The sequence below is a fragment of the Balaenoptera ricei genome, chromosome 9, assembly GCF_028023285.1.
Source record: "Balaenoptera ricei isolate mBalRic1 chromosome 9, mBalRic1.hap2, whole genome shotgun sequence".
NCBI lineage: Eukaryota > Metazoa > Chordata > Mammalia > Artiodactyla > Balaenopteridae > Balaenoptera > Balaenoptera ricei.
Window position 1 is genome coordinate 6,343,134 of NC_082647.1, and position 17,828 is coordinate 6,360,961.

Sequence of the window (17,828 nt, forward strand, 5' to 3'; positions counted from 1 at the left end):
CACACCTTGAAGGAGTGAATAACATGGTTTATTGCACAGATGTCACCAGCTTCTGAGGCTAAGTACTTTACCACCGATTATTCTAATTAAACTAAAAGAAGCTCTCGAAATTAAGCACAGCTAGGTTTACGATCCGCGTGGAATAGCTGCAGGAGCCAAGGTTGAGGTTAAGGCTACATAACAAGTGTGCAGCTGACCACAGGGCCTTCCAGCTCAGGGCTCGCCATGGATCTCACTACTTCCCTAAAGAGGGGATTGGGGGGGGCAGGATTTGGAGAGGCCACCCTGCAGAGGTAAGGAGAGACCTTGAATCTGGTGTCAGGAGACGTCTGGGTGGCTGGAGGCTGCGGCTGGTGCTGGTAGAGCACGAGCTGGCCTCGGCCGGGAGGGGCCGGGCAGGCCGGTGTGGACTTGGCCGGGGAGTTGAGGCCTGCCCTTGGCTGCCCTCACTAGGGAGGCGTTTAGTGGCAAAGTAACCCGGAGCTAGCCCGTGCTCTGCTTCCCGGGCCGAGCCTGCCCTTGGGTGCGACCTCTCATCAGTAAGAAAGCAGGGCATCAAACCAGGGTGGCTTTGGCCCTGGGATATTTAGGGATATTTCCCTAAAGTAGCACCTGGTCCTAAACCACACCCAGAAGAGGCTGTGGGGACTCTCACCCCAGCTCCTGCACTCACACTTGAGCCGCTGCAGCCTCCTCCAGGCTGGCCTCCAGCCACAGCTGCCCCTGCACCTCCTGCCAACCCCTGAAACATGGCATCGTCCTTCTATGCCACGGGATAAATCCAAAAGGTCTGGCTGGCCTTGAAGGTCCAGCACGGGCGGCCCCTCTTCCTCAAGCCAGGGCGCAGGACTCATGATGGAGTCCTCAGCCCAGATGTGGCTGTGAAGGGGGAAGGTTTCCTGGTGGGACGTGACACGAGCAGAACCAAGGCAGGAGGGGTGCCCGGTTCTAGGAGCTGACCAGGGCCGGGGGCAAACCCTGGCTGCTCTTACGTCCCCAGAAGCGGACAAAGGTCCAGCCCCACCCCATTCACAGCTTTGGAGTCACAGGCTTGTGCCACCCGGGCAGCTGGCCTATCCTCTTTCAAAGTGAGGCTCTGGTCCCACCTGCTCCAGGGAGCCTCTCTGACCACGCCGGGAGGCTGGTCTGGCAGTGACTGCTGCCTGTCGGACTGATTTTGTATTGTCAGCCCAAGGAGCTTAGCACCAGCTGCTCCTTAGTGGTGTGGTGACTGTTAGCACTGAATGTCCCCCGTGGCTGGAGTTTGGGGTGCATGTCCTCTTCTGTCCCTTTCAGAGGTAAGTGTCCTCACATAGAGGGTGGCGGTCCACAATCTCACCAGGTGACGGGCTCGAGGCGCACGGGGCCGGGGCAGAACCTCTTGTGGATCAGACCACAGCTGCCCGCCCCCCCACTCCCTCCCCAAAAGCCAGGGGGCCTGTTAGGCACCCGTCCCGTTTAGACGAGGGGAGGGCAAAATCTAGAGAAAGGACTGTGTAAAGGAGCAAGGAGAAGGAAGGGAAGTTGTTCCCAAGATGTGGGCTGAGGGTTTGAAGGGTTGGCTCAGCGGGTGGGCGCCTTCTCGCAGGGCCCCGAGAGGCCTGTCGGGAGTCAGTGGAGGAGGCTGAGGTCCTGGTGCGGGTGTGGGACGAATCCTGGGGTGAGTCCCTGCTCCCACCCCCGATGCTGACTTGTGAAAATTCCCTGCAGCTGCGGCCTGCACACCTTTAGCCTGTCGGGTACAGGGGGAGGCTCGGCAGGGTTGGGAGAGGGGTCGGGGAGGGCTTGGCAGAGGAAGGGAACAGAGCAGGGGCCCGCTGTGCAGCCCAAGGACTCTCAGCTCTGGCAGGAGGGGCGCAGCAGCAGGAGAAGCGCGCCCAACCTCCTCCCAGCCCGGCGCCTGGCCCGGCTTTCGCTGCGAGCAGGGGGAGCAATGGCCCCCACCCCAGCGTGCTGGCCCTCCTGGGGGCTCGGTCCCCGGGATCCCCCCCGAGCTGGGCCCTGGCCCTGGGCACGGATGCTCGGCGGTGACCAGACCTCTCAGGACTTGGGGTGCTGCTTCCCGGGGCCCCTGGGCGTCTCCGGAGGCGGGGCATCTAGGGCCTGTCTCCGGATGAGCTCCGAATAGAGCCTGCCCTTCTTTAGGAGCTCCTCATGGGTCCCCACCTGGAGAGAGGAAGGAGGGCAGACGGTCACCCCAACCCAGCTCGGAGTTCAGAGCCCTCGGAGGGCCAGCTTCTCATGAGCCGTTGGGCACGGCTTCGCCTAAGCCACTGTCAGTCCTGAGGAGAGTGTGAAACCAAAGCACAGCTGATTGCGGATCGCCACTGGCGCATCTGCATTTGTCAGCTTAGCTGGATCGTGGAAGAGCATCTGGGTGCCCCTGTCTTTCTTACAGGGCCCAGTGCGAGTGGCCAGGGGGCTGTGAGCCGGGCCCCATACAGCCCCCGAGCCCTGCTGCAGGCCCAGCCTCTGGGGTGCTGCTCCTGCCTGGGCCCTGATCAGGGTCCCTGGTGCGGCCTCTTCTGTGCCTCAGCCCCTGGGCCCCTCCCGCAGCAGCGAACGCCTCTCCGAGAACTTTCCCCTTTGACCCTGGGAGCCACGCTGCAGCTCTACTCACCGCCCCGCCCCAGGGGACAGAGGAAGAAGCTGGGGCCCCGAGAGGCCAGGGCTTATCTAAGGGCAGAACTCCTGAATCCACACGGGTGCTGCTTTCAGACTATGAGCCCCAGGCCCAGGGCCAGGCCAGACCCTCACACAGCCCGGCTGAGCCACCCGTTCCGCTGTGTCCGTGGCTGAAGCTGTGCCAGCCCACCGCCCTGCTCCCGGGGCCCCAGCTGACCTCGCAGACCCGGCCGTGGGCCAGGACGACGATCTGGTGGGCCCCACGCACGGTGCTGAGCCGGTGGGCGATGACCAGCACGGTGCGGCCGGCGCTGGCGCGGTCCAGGGCCTCCTGCACAAGCCTCTCAGACTCCGAGTCCAGTGCGCTGGTCGCCTCATCCAGGATCAGCACTGAGGGCTGCTTGACGAGGGCTCGGGCGATGGCCAGGCGCTGCTTCTGGCCACCAGACAGGGTTGCACCCCGCTCGCCTGGGGAGGAAGGGGATAGGGCGGGGGCCTGAAGGGGCGCTCAGCTCTGCACTTGGGGGCGGCCCTGCAGATGGCCACCGGGGCCGCCTGGCACTTCCCATCTGGCCCCTCAGGGCCCTGCCCTGGCCCCGTGCGCATTCGTCCTGCCTCTCTGAGGGCAGGGGTGACGCCTGGCAGCAACCCGATCCCGTATCCCCGTGCAAACGTGCACACGTGCACACGCGCTCACACGATGACAGGGGTCGCGCACGCAACGGGGCTCAGTGATGCCCAGAGGTGTCGCTGGGCTCCACCCACGCACCAGGGCAGGGGCTCGGAGCCATGACGGGCCTGGGTCCCACCCCCCGCCCTGGCCCAGCAGCGCTAGCCGCCTTCTCCTGGCCTCTGGGGTCTCTGCTGCTGTGGGGACATCCAGGATCCAGATGTGACTCCTGCGGTGGGGTAGGGGGTGGCACAACAGTGGGATTCAAAACCCACCTGGGCATTCTGGGAAGACCATACCTGGGGTCCAAAATGCCCACAGAGAACAGCAGAGGTGGCAGCGTGGTTGCCAAAAAGAGCCTCAGGTGACTCTGCAGTCACAGAGCGGGAGGGCAGGCTGCAGCCCCGGACAAGCCCGCGAGTGCACTGGGTCGGGGGTACAAGGAGCGTGCCCGAGAGGAGTGGGCCCGGCTCCCAGTCAGGGCGGGGTCCACAGGAATCCGAGCAGTGAGTAACACGGGACACGAAGGACGGCTACCCACAGCGGGGGCACCACTCGGAAGGCTAAGCTCAGCCAGACTCAGGACTAGGTTTCGAGAAGATTTGAGAACCTTGGATATGCCTGTGCCGTGAGATATGCTGGAACATTCTGCAACAGAGCCAAGAGACTCTGGACGATAAACATGAGCCCAAAGGCTGAAAAAAAAGACCTCTGAGATGAACACACAAAGTGCAAGCCGCACTATGAAGACTCCAGCGTGATGCTACAGTATTGCAATGTTCCAGAACCACCAGAGCCCTCTTCTGGGTAAGTCGGAAGACAGACTTGCTCAACCAAATCCATCCCTATGGATAACCAGGGGGAGCACCTTTCGTTGAAGGATAAAAGGATACAGAAGGATAAACAATTACAAGGAGGTAACACCCCCTTGCTTCTGGTCAGGTCTTGGGAGCTGACGTGGTGAGCTCTGAAGAGTCCCCACGTCACGGAGCACTCGCGCCCCTGCCCTCCGTCACGCTCCCGTCCCTGCAGCCTGGTTGTGCCTGAACTGCATGGGCCCTGTCTCCCCTGTCCCCACAGAGTCGTCTCTGACCCACTCGGCCATGGTTGTTGTCTGGTCTTCCCCGATGCCGTGACTGTGTTCCTGCCCCCCGGATCCCAGCCTTGCACGTGGGCCCCGCGGACCCCAGCAGGATGCTTTCTCTGAACTCACCCACGACGGTGTTGTAGCCCTCGGGGAAGCTGGTGATGAACTCATGTGCGTTGGCTTCCCGGGCAGCTGCGTAAACCTCTTCGTCAGAGGCGTCCAGCTTCCCGAAACGGATGTTCTCCATGATCGTTGTTCCGAACAGGACTGGCTCCTGGGGGTGGGAGGTGGAGGGTCCATCGGAAACATTGATTTTGCCCTGAACCCCTGAGGGGCGCATCAGGAGAGGCTGTTTCGGCCAGAACAGGACCACTTGGAGGGCAGGTAGGGGCAGTTCAAAGTTACAGGTCAAACACAGACAGAGAGGTCCATCAAAGGGGGGAGAAGCCGAGCTCCTGCATGGCACGGAGCCCCTCGGGAAGGGGAGCGGGAAGGCGGCTGGGAGAGCAAGGCCAGCTGGCCCGGCAGGGTCCCTCCTCTCTGGGGAGATGGGCAGGGAAGGGTTTTACAATTTGGCTTTCTCCTGCCAAAAGGGCGCCCTCTATCCACACTTGGGGGGTGGGGGGAGGTGGACCCTCGCTGGGAAAGCAGTGGGGCTGAGAGCTTCAGAGCGGGGCTGCGGGGCCTTGCTTAGTGGGTGGGTGAGCCACCAGCAGTGCTCAGCAACACCGTGTGGTGTCCAGACCTTTTGGACACCACAGAACCCAGGGATCCTAAAACGGCAACCCCACTTCCACCTGCTTAGACCTTTTACGTTGAGGAACAGAGTTCCAAGGGCAGAGCTGCAGTCGCTGGGACCCCAGTGAATGCCGGGGACCAGTGAAAGAGAGCCAGCTCGCCCCCCAGTGCCCCCAGGAGGGCAGCAGGTGACGGGGCTGGGAAGGGGAAGGGGCCCAGGCCGCAGGGACTGAGAGAAGCAGGCACCTGGCTGATGAAGCCGATGACCTGACCCCGGAGCCAGGAGGGGTCGAGGGTGCGCAGGTCCTGCCCATCCAGCGTCACCGTGCCCGCCGTGGGGTCGTAGAAGCGCTCAAGCAGGGAAGCCACGGTGGTCTTTCCTGGAGGTTCGGGAGGGGGCATGGGTTTCTGGAGTGTGTTCCGGGAGAGGGACGCCCCCGGTGGCAGTGGAGGGGCCCCTCCTTCCACACTGAGTGGCTCCCACAGGGAGAAGTCACAGGTGGGAGGGTGGCGGGCTCCTCTTACCTCCCCCGGACTGGCCCACCAGGGCCACGATCTTGCCCGGGGGCAGCGTGAGGGTGAAGTCTCTGAGCACGTGGAAGCCAGGGCGGCAGGGGTAGCTGGGAGGAGCCAAGAGACCCTCAGTCAGACCGGGTTCCCGGCCCCTTGTTGCCCGGGTCCCTCCCAAAGTCTCCCTGCACCCCCGAGGGGGGCTTACTTAGAGGGAGACATTGACCCACAGGTCCCCAGACAGGCTCCCTCTCCCGCCCTCAACCCGGAGAGAACCACCCCTGCGCCCGCCACTGATGCTGACCTGAAGCAGACGTTGTGAAAGGTGATGGAGCCGCGCAGGTGCTCCCTGGGGATGCAGTGGCCCCCGGACAGCGGGATGCACGGGCTCAGGGTCATGTACTCGAAGACCCGGGTGCCTGCACTGAGCCCCCGCACCACCTGGGGAGGGGGGTTAAAGTCTGCGTGAGGGAGGCAGGGGGTCCCAGGGAATGGGCAGCATCTTCTGGACTCCCACTTGGCGGCGGGGGAGGGGCTTGTGGTATCCCCTCCGCCCGACACCCAATTCCCACGGCACACAAGTGACATCAGTGGCTGACGGGACTCCAGCCCAGGTGCTGTGTCCACATCCTTGGACCCACCCAACTCTGCCACTCACCTGACCAAACAGGACAGAGAGGTTGGCCATGGACCTGCGAGTAAAAGAGGAGTGTTGAAAGAGGGGGACGAGGAGAGCCTGAGACAAGGCGGGCCGGCGCCAGAGGGGCAGGTCTGGGTCTCAGCCACGTGGGGGACGTGTTGGGTGAGGCGAGGAAACAGGCGGCCGGAAGCCAAATGCAGAGGTAATTCCCTAAACCTGGGGCCTTAGGAGCCCTGGGATCCGGCACCCCTCGGGAGGTCACCTGGCAAGTAACTTCCCCTTTCAGAGCCACGTTCCCTCCTGCCCCGGATGCGGCTGACAGTCATCAGCTACCTGATGGCCGGCTCCAGGGAGGAAACAGGGAAGGCAGGCGCAGGGCGCAGGGCGCAGGGCGCGGTGGGGCTGGACTCCACGCTGCCCGCAGCCTGCAGGGAGGGGCTGTGAGGCCCACCAAGGGGGTCAGACCTAGCGCTGTCCACTCCTGGGGGAAGCAAGGGTTAATGAAGGTGGAAAAAACCATGTTACTCCTTCTAGAGAAAGAAGGAAACAGAAGACATTGGACCACAGGGGGAACTCTGGGGGGACCCCAGACAAAATTCCCTCAAGACATGTCATCACGGGCTCCGCCCTGTGTGAGCGGAGGGGCAAGTGTCTGTCTGTCCAGACGGTGGGTCGCCTCCTCGTCGCCGTGCGGGGCTGCCGGCTGCTGGGAGGAAGGTGAGTCACTGCTCCTGAGTCACCAGCCCCCGGCTTAGTCACGGGCCAGGCTAGCCCGTGACTGTGCGTCTCCGATTGTGCATGCGGGTTCTTCTCGAAGAGAAGAAGAGGCAAGACTGACTCCCCAGGATCTCACTTCTCCCAGCACCGGGGGTGGGGGAGGGGGGAGGAGCCCGCAAGGAACCGGGCCGGAGAACCTCCCGAGAAGGAAGAGGCAGGACAGCAAGTTAGTCTGCGCCTGAGGCCTGTGGCTGGGGAAGCCGCCCCACCTAGCACCTAGCAGCCTGCGAGACAGGCTTTCTGAAGTCTGTGACACAGCTCTGCCAACTGGCTAGGCAGTGCAGCGGGGAGGAGAGGAAAGGGTCTGGACGCAGGCCATAAAGGGGAGGGGGCCCAGGGCAAGGCGCGTCTGAGGGAGCGGGGCCAGGCCTGGGACGGATGGCTGCCCTCCGCCGGGGGAGGCTTTCTGCCCCTGCCCCGTGGAGCACGGTGGGGTGACCGTGAAGGGAGCCAGTGGTGTTCGTCCAGGTCAGCACTGGGGGAGGGGCAGCAGGGGGGGGCCCAAGTTCCACCTCAGTACAGCCAGACCCTCTTAGTGCCAAGGCCACCAGGGATCAGTTCCTGGGCCTCCGGGAAGGAGGGGTGAGGCTGCCCAGGACCAGGGAGGGTCTGAATGGGCCCAGATTAGGAAGCACTGAGCAGACACGGGTGGCGTCTGGTCTCTGGGGAATGCTGGGTCTGGGGCTGAGAAAGGGAGTCTTTTCTACCTGCCTGCCTCCGGCTTAGCGCCATTCTGCCCAGGACAATAATAAGAAGGCCGATGGTGAGGGATTCTGGAAGAAACGGCTGACACTGACACAGGTGGTAAGACACGGGGCAGAGCCACGACACGACGACCATCGGCATTGGGAATGACGAGGAAGGGACCCAGAGGGGCATCTGAGCTGACGTTCTATCTTCTGGACGTGGTTGGCCGGTAACACAGGTCTTCACTCTTCAATTATCTATTCTATCATGTTTACTGTCATTGTTTATCTAACGTGTATTTATGTTTTATGTGTTTTGGTATATGGGGGGGAAACAGTGAGGAGAAACAGCGGAAGAAGCTGCTAGGAACTTAGCTTGGAAGGGACAGGAGAGAGGAGGAGGCCTGCCCTGGGCACTCGTGTGGCAGAGCCAGCGGGGAGCTCTGGTGCCTGCGGGCAGACGGGGCCGGTGGAGCCGTGGACACGGTGAGCCAGCAGGGTGGGACGTGCAGGGGAAGGTCAGGCAGAGGGTGGGAGGCCAGCTCTTAAAAAGCGTGTCAAAGGTGGCCTATCCATACATGGAGTCCTATTCAGCCTCAAAAAGGAAGGCAGTTCTGACACCTGCTCCAACGTGGCTCAACCTGGGCGAGGTCATGCTCAGTGAAATACGCCCGTCACAAGGGGACAGATACCGTATGATCCCACCTAGATGAGGACCTAGAGCAGACAGATTCAGAGACAGAAAGCAGAATGGGGGTTGCCTGGGGCCGCGGGAGCGGGGGAGGGGGGTTCTATAGGTGCAGCATTAAAGTTTTGCAAAATGAAGACATTCTGAAGATGGATAGTGGTGATGACTGCACAATGATGTGAGTGTATATAACGCTACTAAACTGTGTACTTAGGGACTTCCCTGGTGGTCCAGTGGTTAAGATTCTGAGCTTCCACTGTAGGGGATGCAGGTTCGATCCCTGGTCAGGGAACTAAGATCCTGCACGCCGTGTGGCATGGCTAAAAAAAAAAAAAAAAAAAAAAAACCACCAAAAACTGTGTACTTAAACACAGTTAAGAAGGTAAATTCTGTTATGTGTATTTTACAAAAAATTTTTTTAAAAGCCTTGGGGGATTTCCCTGGTGCCACAGTGGTTAAGAATCCGCCTGCCAATGCAGGGGACACGGGTTCGAGCCCTGGTCTGGGAAGATCCCACATGCCACCGAGCAACTAAGTCTGTGCGCCACAACTACTGAGCCTGCGCTCTAGAGCCTGTGAGCCACAACTACTGAGCCTGCGTGCTGCAACTACTGAAGCCCACGCGCCTAGAGCCCGTGCTCCACAACAAGAGAAGCCACAGCAATGAGAAGCCTGTGAACCGCAACTAAGAGTAGCTCCCACTCAGCAATGAAAACCCAACGCAGCCACAAAAAAAAAAAAAAAAAAAAAAGGCTTGGGACTTCCCTGGCGGTCCAGTGGTTAAGACTCCGCGCTTCCACTGCAGGGGGCACGGGTTTGATCCCTGGTCGGGGGACTAAGATCTCGCATGTCATGCGGTGTGGCCGAAAAAAAGAAAAGAAAAAAGAAAAAAAAAAGGCTCATCGAAGAACTGTCTGGAAGGTGAAGATGGCAACTGCGTTTCTGAGTGTGCGGTCAGCGAGTTAGGATGCAGGGGCTGCTGGGAGCCCCGAGCGGGCTCTGGACGAAGGCACGGGCTCCCCATCCCCAGCCCTGAGCTTCGCCGGGGGACCCGGTAGCTGTCCCCGCAGCAGACTGGCACCCCCGGCCCCTGGCCCAGCTGCGCCCCTTAGGAAAGGGAACGGCCCCACACTCACCTCTGCACTGTCTGCGAGGCCACCAGGAAGGACATGAGGTCTCCCCCCGTCAGCTGCTGTCCGGCCACGAGGGAGCCCCCGATACACAGGGTGCCCAAGACCATGCCTGAGTGGGGCAAGGACAGGGGTTCAAGGAGGAAGCAGCGGAGGGCGGAGGACAGAGCCTGGCCCACGTGTTGGTGCCCTCTGGCAGTCCCTGCGGTGCTCCCAGCTGACTGGAATTTAGGTAAGTCACTTGACTGGTCTCTGCCTCTGTCTTGTCATCTGGCAACGAGTGGGTTGGGGGCACCTCCACGGCTCCCTCGGGGGCGGCCCAGCAGCGCGCTGTACACGGCTCGGCTGTGACACTGGGCCTCCCTGCCCACTGCCTGCCGGCGACAGCAGCCTCCGTAGACCGGCTGAATGGCCCTCGAGAGACACGTGAAGGACCTCGGGCAGGTGGAGAGCTGCCCGTCGCCCGCCCTGCTGGGGCCCGTCCTTCGCTCCTCCGAGCTCAGCCCAAGCCACAGCCCAGGTCCCCCGGCGGGTCCTCGCTCACTCACAGTTGAAGGCGATACTGGAGAGCCCCTGGAACAAGGCGATGCCTCTGCCCAGCTCCTCCGCCTTACAGCGGGACCCCCCCAGCTCCGCTCCATAGAGTCTGCGACAGAAGCCGAGCCCAGCCCTCAGGAAGCAGGCAGGCTGGGACGCGGGGCGGGGGGAGGTGCATCTGGGGAGGCCGCCCCCCTGCCACCGCCCTGGGCTCCACCCCTGCCCGGCACTCACTCCTCTTCCCGCTGCTCCATGGCGAAGGCTCGCACGGTCCGGACGTTGCCCAGGGCCTCATCTGCCACAGCCGTTGCCCTGGCGACCTGCGAGGAGTCCAGGAGTCAGGGAGCCAGGATGGAGACAGGGAGGGGTGACAGAGGAGTACAGGGCAGAGAGGAGGAGGACGGGCGGGAATTCTGGTACCTGCTCCTGACACTGGCGAGACAATTTTCTGAGAGCTGAGCCCATCAGGGTGCCGGCGCCCATCAGGGCAGGCGTGGCCACCATCAGCAGCAGGGTGAGGCGCGTGGAGAGCATGGACAGGGTCACCAGGCAGCCGGCCACCTGCGTGCAGCTTCGCAGCCCCTGGGGGGTGGAGAGGAAGGCTGTCTGGCATCAGCAACGTGATGTGGGGGGCTTAGCAAGAGTCAGCTGGCTACAGCTAGCTCTCCACTCACAAGGCCAAGGCCATAGGTCCGACCCCCGGGAGGCCAACCGACAGTCCACTGGTCACAGAGCGTAACCCCTTCCTGATGAGCTGGCATGAAGGGGCGGGGTGAGAATGCCTGCGGACCAAGGCGTCCTCCCCCTGGACAAATCCCACTTTCATTCTCTTCTGCTCTAGAAACTGAACAGAAAGAGAATCGCCTGGGGAATTCCCTAGCCGTCCAGTGGTTAGGACTTGGTGCTTTCACTGTGGGGCTCGGGTTCAACCCCTGGTCGGGGAACTAAGATCCCACAAGCTATGAGGCGCGGCCAAAAAATAAAAAAAGAGAGAATTGCCTGGTGATGCCGCCCAGGGACGGCTAGGGGTCAGTGACAACGTGGGGGGAAGAGGAGAGGACATCAGGAATAGAGCAGAAAGCCATAGCTCCCTCTCCTGTCAGCGTGCCAGGCATTCCGGGGGCAAGGTGGTGATTCTGCTCTGGGCAAGCTGGGTCAGGAAAGGCTCTTGTCTGAGCCTTCCTTCTTGGGAAGGTTTTCCGGGGAGGTAGGATTTCAGAACAGGAGAGAAACAGCCTGTCCTGACCTTGGACGCTGCCGTGGCTCCTCCCTGCTGTGAACTTCCCTCTTCCCTCACCCACACCCTCACGAGACAGCAGGCTTCTCGCTTCGGGGTGAGCCTGGGCACAGGGCCCAAGGGTGGGGCGGGGCGGGGGCTGGGCAGGACCGGCCTGCTGCATCCGCACTAGGGAGCATGCGCGTGTGAGGGAGCGTGCGGGGACCTGGGCGCTGACCTGGGAGATGACGAGTTTGAAGGATGATTTAAACTCCTGCACGTCAGTCGTCAATCGGCTTACCAGCTGCCCTGTCTTTTTAGCATCAAAGAAAGCAATGTCTTGTCTGGCGGTGGGACACAGGGGCAGCGGGTGGGGGAGAAGAGGGAGACACAACCTCAGGATGAGGCCCCGCCCCTAGACATTCACCCAGAGCCCCCGAGGGCCCCTTGGTCCCCGCCACCACTGCACCCCACAGCCCGAGGCTGGCAGTACCGGAGCAGGTTGCTGAAGAGGGCCCTCCGCATGTCCGCGGCCACGCGCTCGCCGACGCGGGACAGCAGCACCAGGTACCCGAAGGTCAGCAGGCCCTGGAAGAGAGGCCAGGCTCTGAGGGGCGCCCGCGCGGCTCCTCTGGCGGCCCCCGGGCCCTCCCTTCTGCTGTACCTGGAGGCCGTAGAGGATGAGCAGGTGGGTGCCGAGGCTCCGGGACTCCGTCAGGAAGCTGCCCACGTGGTCCCTCGTGTACTTGGCCACGATCTCCACCAGCTGACCCAGCAGCAGCGGGATCTGCACGTTCACCAGTGCTGCGCCCAGTGCCAGCTTCGGGGGTGGGAGACAGATGTTTACAGGGGGACCATGCTCTTCCCTACGCCTGGCCCTTCCTCTCCCACTACTGCCCATGCTCTGGGGGCTCCTGTGTCTCTCGGAGAGTTAAAGCCCAGCTGCCAGCCCCCGGGGACCCCTGGACCCTGTTCACCCAGCTGCCCTGTGCAGGTCCTCCTGGTGACCCCCAGCTCCGCTGCTTCCCGAGGTCTCCTCTGAGATTCGGCCAGGCAGGAAAGCTGTCCCTAGGCGGCTCTGGCTGGGGCTTCCGCGAACCCCTGGCTGGATTCTTCCCTGTCCCCGGCGTGGGGTGGGGCGGGAGAAGACCTCACCACGACGGCTGCCCCCAGGACCAGCAGATGGGGGCGTAGAAACTGCCAGAAGAGCTTCCAGTTGAAGCGGGGCTCCACGACACCGGGTCCGGAGCGGGCCGGAGGGGCCGCTTCTGCCTCACAGAGGGCCACAAGGCCGCGGCGGGGGCACTTACTTAGGACCACGGGGCCCAGCAGGACTGCCCCAACCCAGCGCCAGGCAGAGGGGCTGCGGCCGGGAGCTGGGGGGGCCCGAGGGAGGCGGGCCCGGAGCTGGGCCCGCAGCCGGGCCACGGCCCCAAGGAGGCAGGAGCTGGGGCGGCCATCGCGGGACCTGCAGGGAGAGAACGGCACTGAGGGCTCGAGGGCCCAGCTGGCCCTCAGCTGAACAACAAAGCGGCCGAGCTCTCAGCTCCGCCCTCTGGAGAGCAGCAGCCCCTCTCCCGACGGCCCGCCCTGCCCTTCTCAGGGCGGCTCTTAAGCAACCTCGGTTTCTGAGATGAACACGCCCGGTGGAAAGCAATCGAGTGGTAAAGGTGTTCTCCCTGGCTCGTCTCTCAGACGGCGGGCCCTAGCCAGTGACCATGTCCAGCCCCTGCTCTCTCAGAATCACAGGACCTCAGAGCTGGACAGCACTCCTCTTACAGTGGAGAACACGGAAGTTCCCAGTGAATGCAGCTCAGAGCGGGACAGTGCCCCCCGCCTCGCCAAGTCATCAGTCCGCTCTGTTTGATCCTCACATCCCTGGGAGGGAGATGCCAGTATTCTCACTTGATAGATGAAAAAATCCTGCAGGGCTGAGAGCTGAAATCATTTGTCCCCAAGCAACAGAACTAGGACAAGAGAGGAACCCTGCTGTCTGACTCCAGAGTCCAGGCTCATCCTCTGCTGCCACGTGTGATGAGCCCAGGGTTACGTGTGGCAGGGCCAGGACTGGACCCAAGTCTCTGACCACTGGTCGGAAGCTTATTATATATCCCATCGCCCCATCTCCTTCCTGGCCTTGAGTGCTTATGTGACAACGCAAGGAAGGAAAGGGTGACGGACTCCCTCTCTGTCAGCTGAAGGAAGAAAAAGAAATAAAATCCAAATAACGTATCTTGTCATCTTGGATAGGCCAAGATCACCCCTTTCCTGCAGTTTCGGTACCTGTAGATGGCAACGTAGGGCCGCCAGCCTACTGTGCACCAGTGCTCTGCTCTGAGGAACAGGAAGAGGAGGCGAACAGTACAGACCAAGTAACTACCCTGTGGTAGTTAAGCTTTAGTGTGCGTGTGATACAAACAACTAACGACAAAGCTTGCTGAGGCTGGAGGGTGGGGGTGGGGGTGGGGTGGGGGGAGTCATTACCGTCCTTTTTTTTTTTTTTAATTAATTAATTAATTAATTTAATTTTTTTTTTGGCTGTGTTGGGTCTTCGTTTCTGTGCGAGGGCTTTCTCTAGTTGCGGCAAGCGGGGGCCACTCTTCATCGCGGTGCGCGGGCCTCTCACTGTCGCGGCCTCTCCTGTTGCGGAGCACAGGCTCCAGACGCGCAGGCTCAGTAGTTGTGGCTCACGGGGCCAGTTGCTCCGCGGCATGTGGGATCTTCCCAGACCCGGGCTTGAACCCATGTCGCCTACATTGGCAGGCAGATTCTTAACCACTGCGCCACCAGGGAAGCCCATTACCGTCCTTTTAAAACACCTGGGCTTGAGAGGGCAACAAGGACTATAATCATAATTGCATTTTTTTTAATTTAAAAAAAATTTTTTTTAAATTTATTTATTTAATTTATTTTTGGCTGTGTTGGGTCTTCACTGCTGCGAGCGGGGGCTACTCTTCCTTGCAGTGCGCGGGCTTCTCATTGCAGTGGCTTCTCTTGTTGCAGAACACAGGCTCTAGGTGCGCGGGCTTCAGTAGTTGTGGCACGCGGGCTCAGCAGTTGTGGCTCACGGGCTTAGCTGCTCCGCAGCATGTGGGATCTTCCCGGACCAGGGATTGAACCCGTGTCCCCTGCGTTGGCAGGCAGATTCTTAACCACTGCACCACCAGGGAAGTCCCCATAATTGCATTTTAAAGATCATAGAGCGGAGTGAGCTGGAGAAGGACAGGAGTGGCTATAGGGAGGGCTGTTAGAAGCATAAATTATCTGGCCAAGAGTATATGGTAGGACGATCAAAGATCCAAATGAGATTATTGATGAAGAGAGGCTTTTAAAAAACAAACAGATGAAAGGTTTCTTCTTTACTATGATGGTCTTTCATATTTCCAGACCCTCCTAACTGCACACTCCATCTCATCCTTCCTTGTTTCAGGGAGGCCTTGGCTTCTTGCCACCTCTATATTACACCTCCCCCGACCCGATCCACCTGCCTGTCTTCCACTGTGTACTTTATATCTATCCAAAATATAAACGGAGAAGCTCAATGTCTTTCTGCCCTGTGTAAATGCCCCTCTTCCCCATTAGACCATATATTCCTTGACGGCGGGAAGCCCTATCTTATTCACCACTGTATCCCCAGCACTTAGCAGAGCTCTTAGCAGAACATATCAGTGTTCAGCGAATGGTTATGTTTGTTGAGCACATGCTCTCATTAGAAATGCAGAACAATCTGCCCTGATTCGCTGCTGCAGCGTTTGCAAGGTTTTAGACTTACTGTGGATAACAGTAACAAATATGTTTTACGTTGCGATCCAGCACAACGTCACAGAAAACTGAAATGCTTCACGAAACAATACTTCCCCTCATTTTTTTTGGGCTGTCCTGTGCGGCTTGTGGGTTCTTAGTTTCCCCACCAAGGATTAAACCCGGGCCCCGGCAGCGAAAGCGCCAAGTCCTAACCACTGGACCACCAGGGAATTCCCTCCCTAATTTTTAAAATTAATTGATTCATTTATTTTTGGCTGCATTGGGTCTTCGTTGCTGTGTGTGGGCTTTCTCTAGCTGAGGCGAGCGGGGGGTTACTCTTCCTTGTGCTGCGCAGGCTTCTCATTGAGGTGGCTTCTCTTGTTGCGGAGCATGGGCTCTAGGCGTGCGGGCTTTAGGAGTTGTGGCACGTGGGCTCAGTAGTTGTAGCTCATGGGCTCTAGAGTGCAGGCTCAGTAGTTGTGGTGCAGGGGCTTAGTTGCTCCGCGGCATGTGGGATCTTTCCGGACCAGGGATCGAACCCATATCCCCTGCATTGGCAGGCGGATTCTTAACCACTGCGCCACCAGAGAAGTCCCCCTACTTTGTTTTTAACATGTATTCCATTATATTCACTTTTAAATGATTCAGACTCACTAAATTCACTTTATGATCTATTGTGTTGTGACCTGACGTTTTAAAAACACTACACTATGAACACACAAATACTAAAACATTGTTTGATGTCTTTACTGGAGTTTCGCTCTAGTTAAAAAACATCGACACCCTTACTCTTTTCCTAAGGACTGTTTTCAAGCCTTTTAATAATTTACCATGGCCACTTTCCAACTTTTCTCATCTTCTCCAAACTAAGGTCTAAGCAGTGCTTGGTCACTGCCAAGAACTGGCGGATTACTTCCCAGCACCGGTACTTCTAACTGCAGCTCCGCCCATCTCGCCCTCCATCAGTCAGATGGGTTTTCCAAAGGACACAAGTCCACATCCACCCGCCCCTACGAATCTGCTGCCTGCCTGGCTCTCGGGTTCTTCACTCCAGGATTAGAAAGGAATCAGTCGCTTCTCATAAAGCATTTACAGCGGAGTGGCAGTTTCAGGGTACATGTTCGTTTCCCACCTGTGTCTTTCTCTCGAGACCAACGTGTGTAGACCATACAAGAACACATACATACGCGTTACCAAATTGACTATCTCTGCTGAGAGTATCCCGATTTAGGAACCATTTTTGTTCAGTTCACACTGACTCTTTGGAACAACAGCAATACTAAATGTCTCTGGACACTAATAATTTTTGTCCACATCGCCAGACCAATTCCAAGAACGAGGTCTGGGGCCGGAAACGGGGGCCCGACACCTGTGCAGCACGGCGCCCGCTGGTGGGGAGGAGACCTAGCGTGGTCACCGGCCAGAGCGCCCCCTCCGTCCAGCCCACACGCAGATACAGACGCGCCGAGCCTCCTGCTGGCACCTGGGTCTCCCAGTAAATAATTGAGGCCAATCCCCGGGGGAGTGACATTCAACCCCGGGCCGGGCCGGCCTACAACTCCCAGCAGGCCTTGCGCGAGCCCGGGACTCCATCTCCCGGCGGTCCCCACGCCCTGCCGGCGGCTCAATGGCCCGCGCTCCCAGTACGTTTGTCCCTTTTTACCTGACGGCCGAGAATGTCTGGAAGCGCAGGGGTAGTAGCGGCTTGCCTGGGACGGGGCTACCCCGAATCCCGACCCGAAATAAGTGCACCAACATGGTGGGGTGAGAACAGGAGCATCCGGCAACAGCAGCTTCACCCTTACTCCACTGACGGCTCCATGTTGGCTCCGGTCCCCATCCCGACAAACCCCTCGCGACTCGGCGATGATTGGTGGAAAGAAGCATCAATTTCATTGCAAGCTGTGATTGGAGAAAACCTTGTTAGCCCCCCCCTTCTGGAACTGTGATTGCAGAGTGACGCCTGTCTCCCGCCCCCAGTTCCGGGCGGGCCCTGCCCTGTGCCGGCCGGCCGAGTCGGCTATGGGGTGACGTTTTGAGGGTGTGCAGAGTGCGTCCCCCCGCCCTGGGGTATCCATAGTAACGCGTCAGCTGCTGACCTCCGGGTCATTCTCTTATGGGTGCCCCCAGCGGACTCTAGATGTTCCGGAGTCTCCAGGGAGTGTAGACCGCTGGTTCTGGGCGACTGAGGGACAAAAATCGTTTGGAGTTTTTGCAAAACATGTGCACGTGCTTTGCCACCCAACCCGCTCTCCTAGGCGAGTCAGAGCTCCGGGGACGGCAGCCACATATATTTGGGGGGACAAAACCCCTGGTGATTCTGATAAGCTGCCCCTACTCAATGGTTTAGAACCGCTGGCGCGACCCTAGATCCATCTCTCCCACAGATGCCTTCCTACCGCAGTTAGGCTGACTGTGCCTGAAGCTGCCACCGCACAGCTCTTACACCTCTGTTTCGCTCTTAGTTATTTCTTCTGTGTAATTACTTGTTTGCATAGCTGCCTCCCCACTGGGCTGTGACTTCCTTTTGGGTAGTGGCTCTGTCTCATTTATCCGTCCCCTCCTTCCCCTCCAAATGCCTGGCAGGGAGAAGTGTCCTTAATAATAAATTGACGTGAATTGGGGCCGGTGGTAGGGAGGCTGTTCATCGATGAATCTGGAGTGAAACTGGGTAGGAAAACGTGTCAGGATTAGTCTGAGGTTGGGCTGGGTGAGGAGGCTGTATGGGAGGGTCCTAAAGTGAGTATGGTGGAATATCAGGGTGAGTGAGGTTGGGGAGA

The 17,828-nt window shown here is 59.6% G+C and overlaps 1 protein-coding gene across 1 annotated transcript; it reads right to left on the reverse strand.

Annotated features, from left to right (window-relative positions):
- Positions 1-6: 6 nt before the first annotated feature.
- Positions 7-16,888, reverse strand: ABCB8 (ATP binding cassette subfamily B member 8). Its single transcript, XM_059933054.1, has 16 exons — positions 16,712-16,888; positions 12,460-12,772; positions 11,969-12,124; positions 11,798-11,892; positions 11,543-11,648; positions 10,509-10,670; positions 10,323-10,408; positions 10,100-10,197; positions 9,558-9,663; positions 6,289-6,322; positions 5,935-6,071; positions 5,646-5,740; positions 5,367-5,500; positions 4,509-4,656; positions 2,843-3,093; positions 7-2,166 (listed from the first exon to the last, which is right to left on the reverse strand). The coding sequence occupies exons 1-16, from the start codon at positions 16,804-16,806 to the stop codon at positions 2,041-2,043; spliced, it is 2,142 nt and encodes a 713-aa protein (XP_059789037.1). The 5' UTR covers positions 16,807-16,888; the 3' UTR covers positions 7-2,040.
- Between the last annotated feature and the right edge of the window lie 940 nt (positions 16,889-17,828).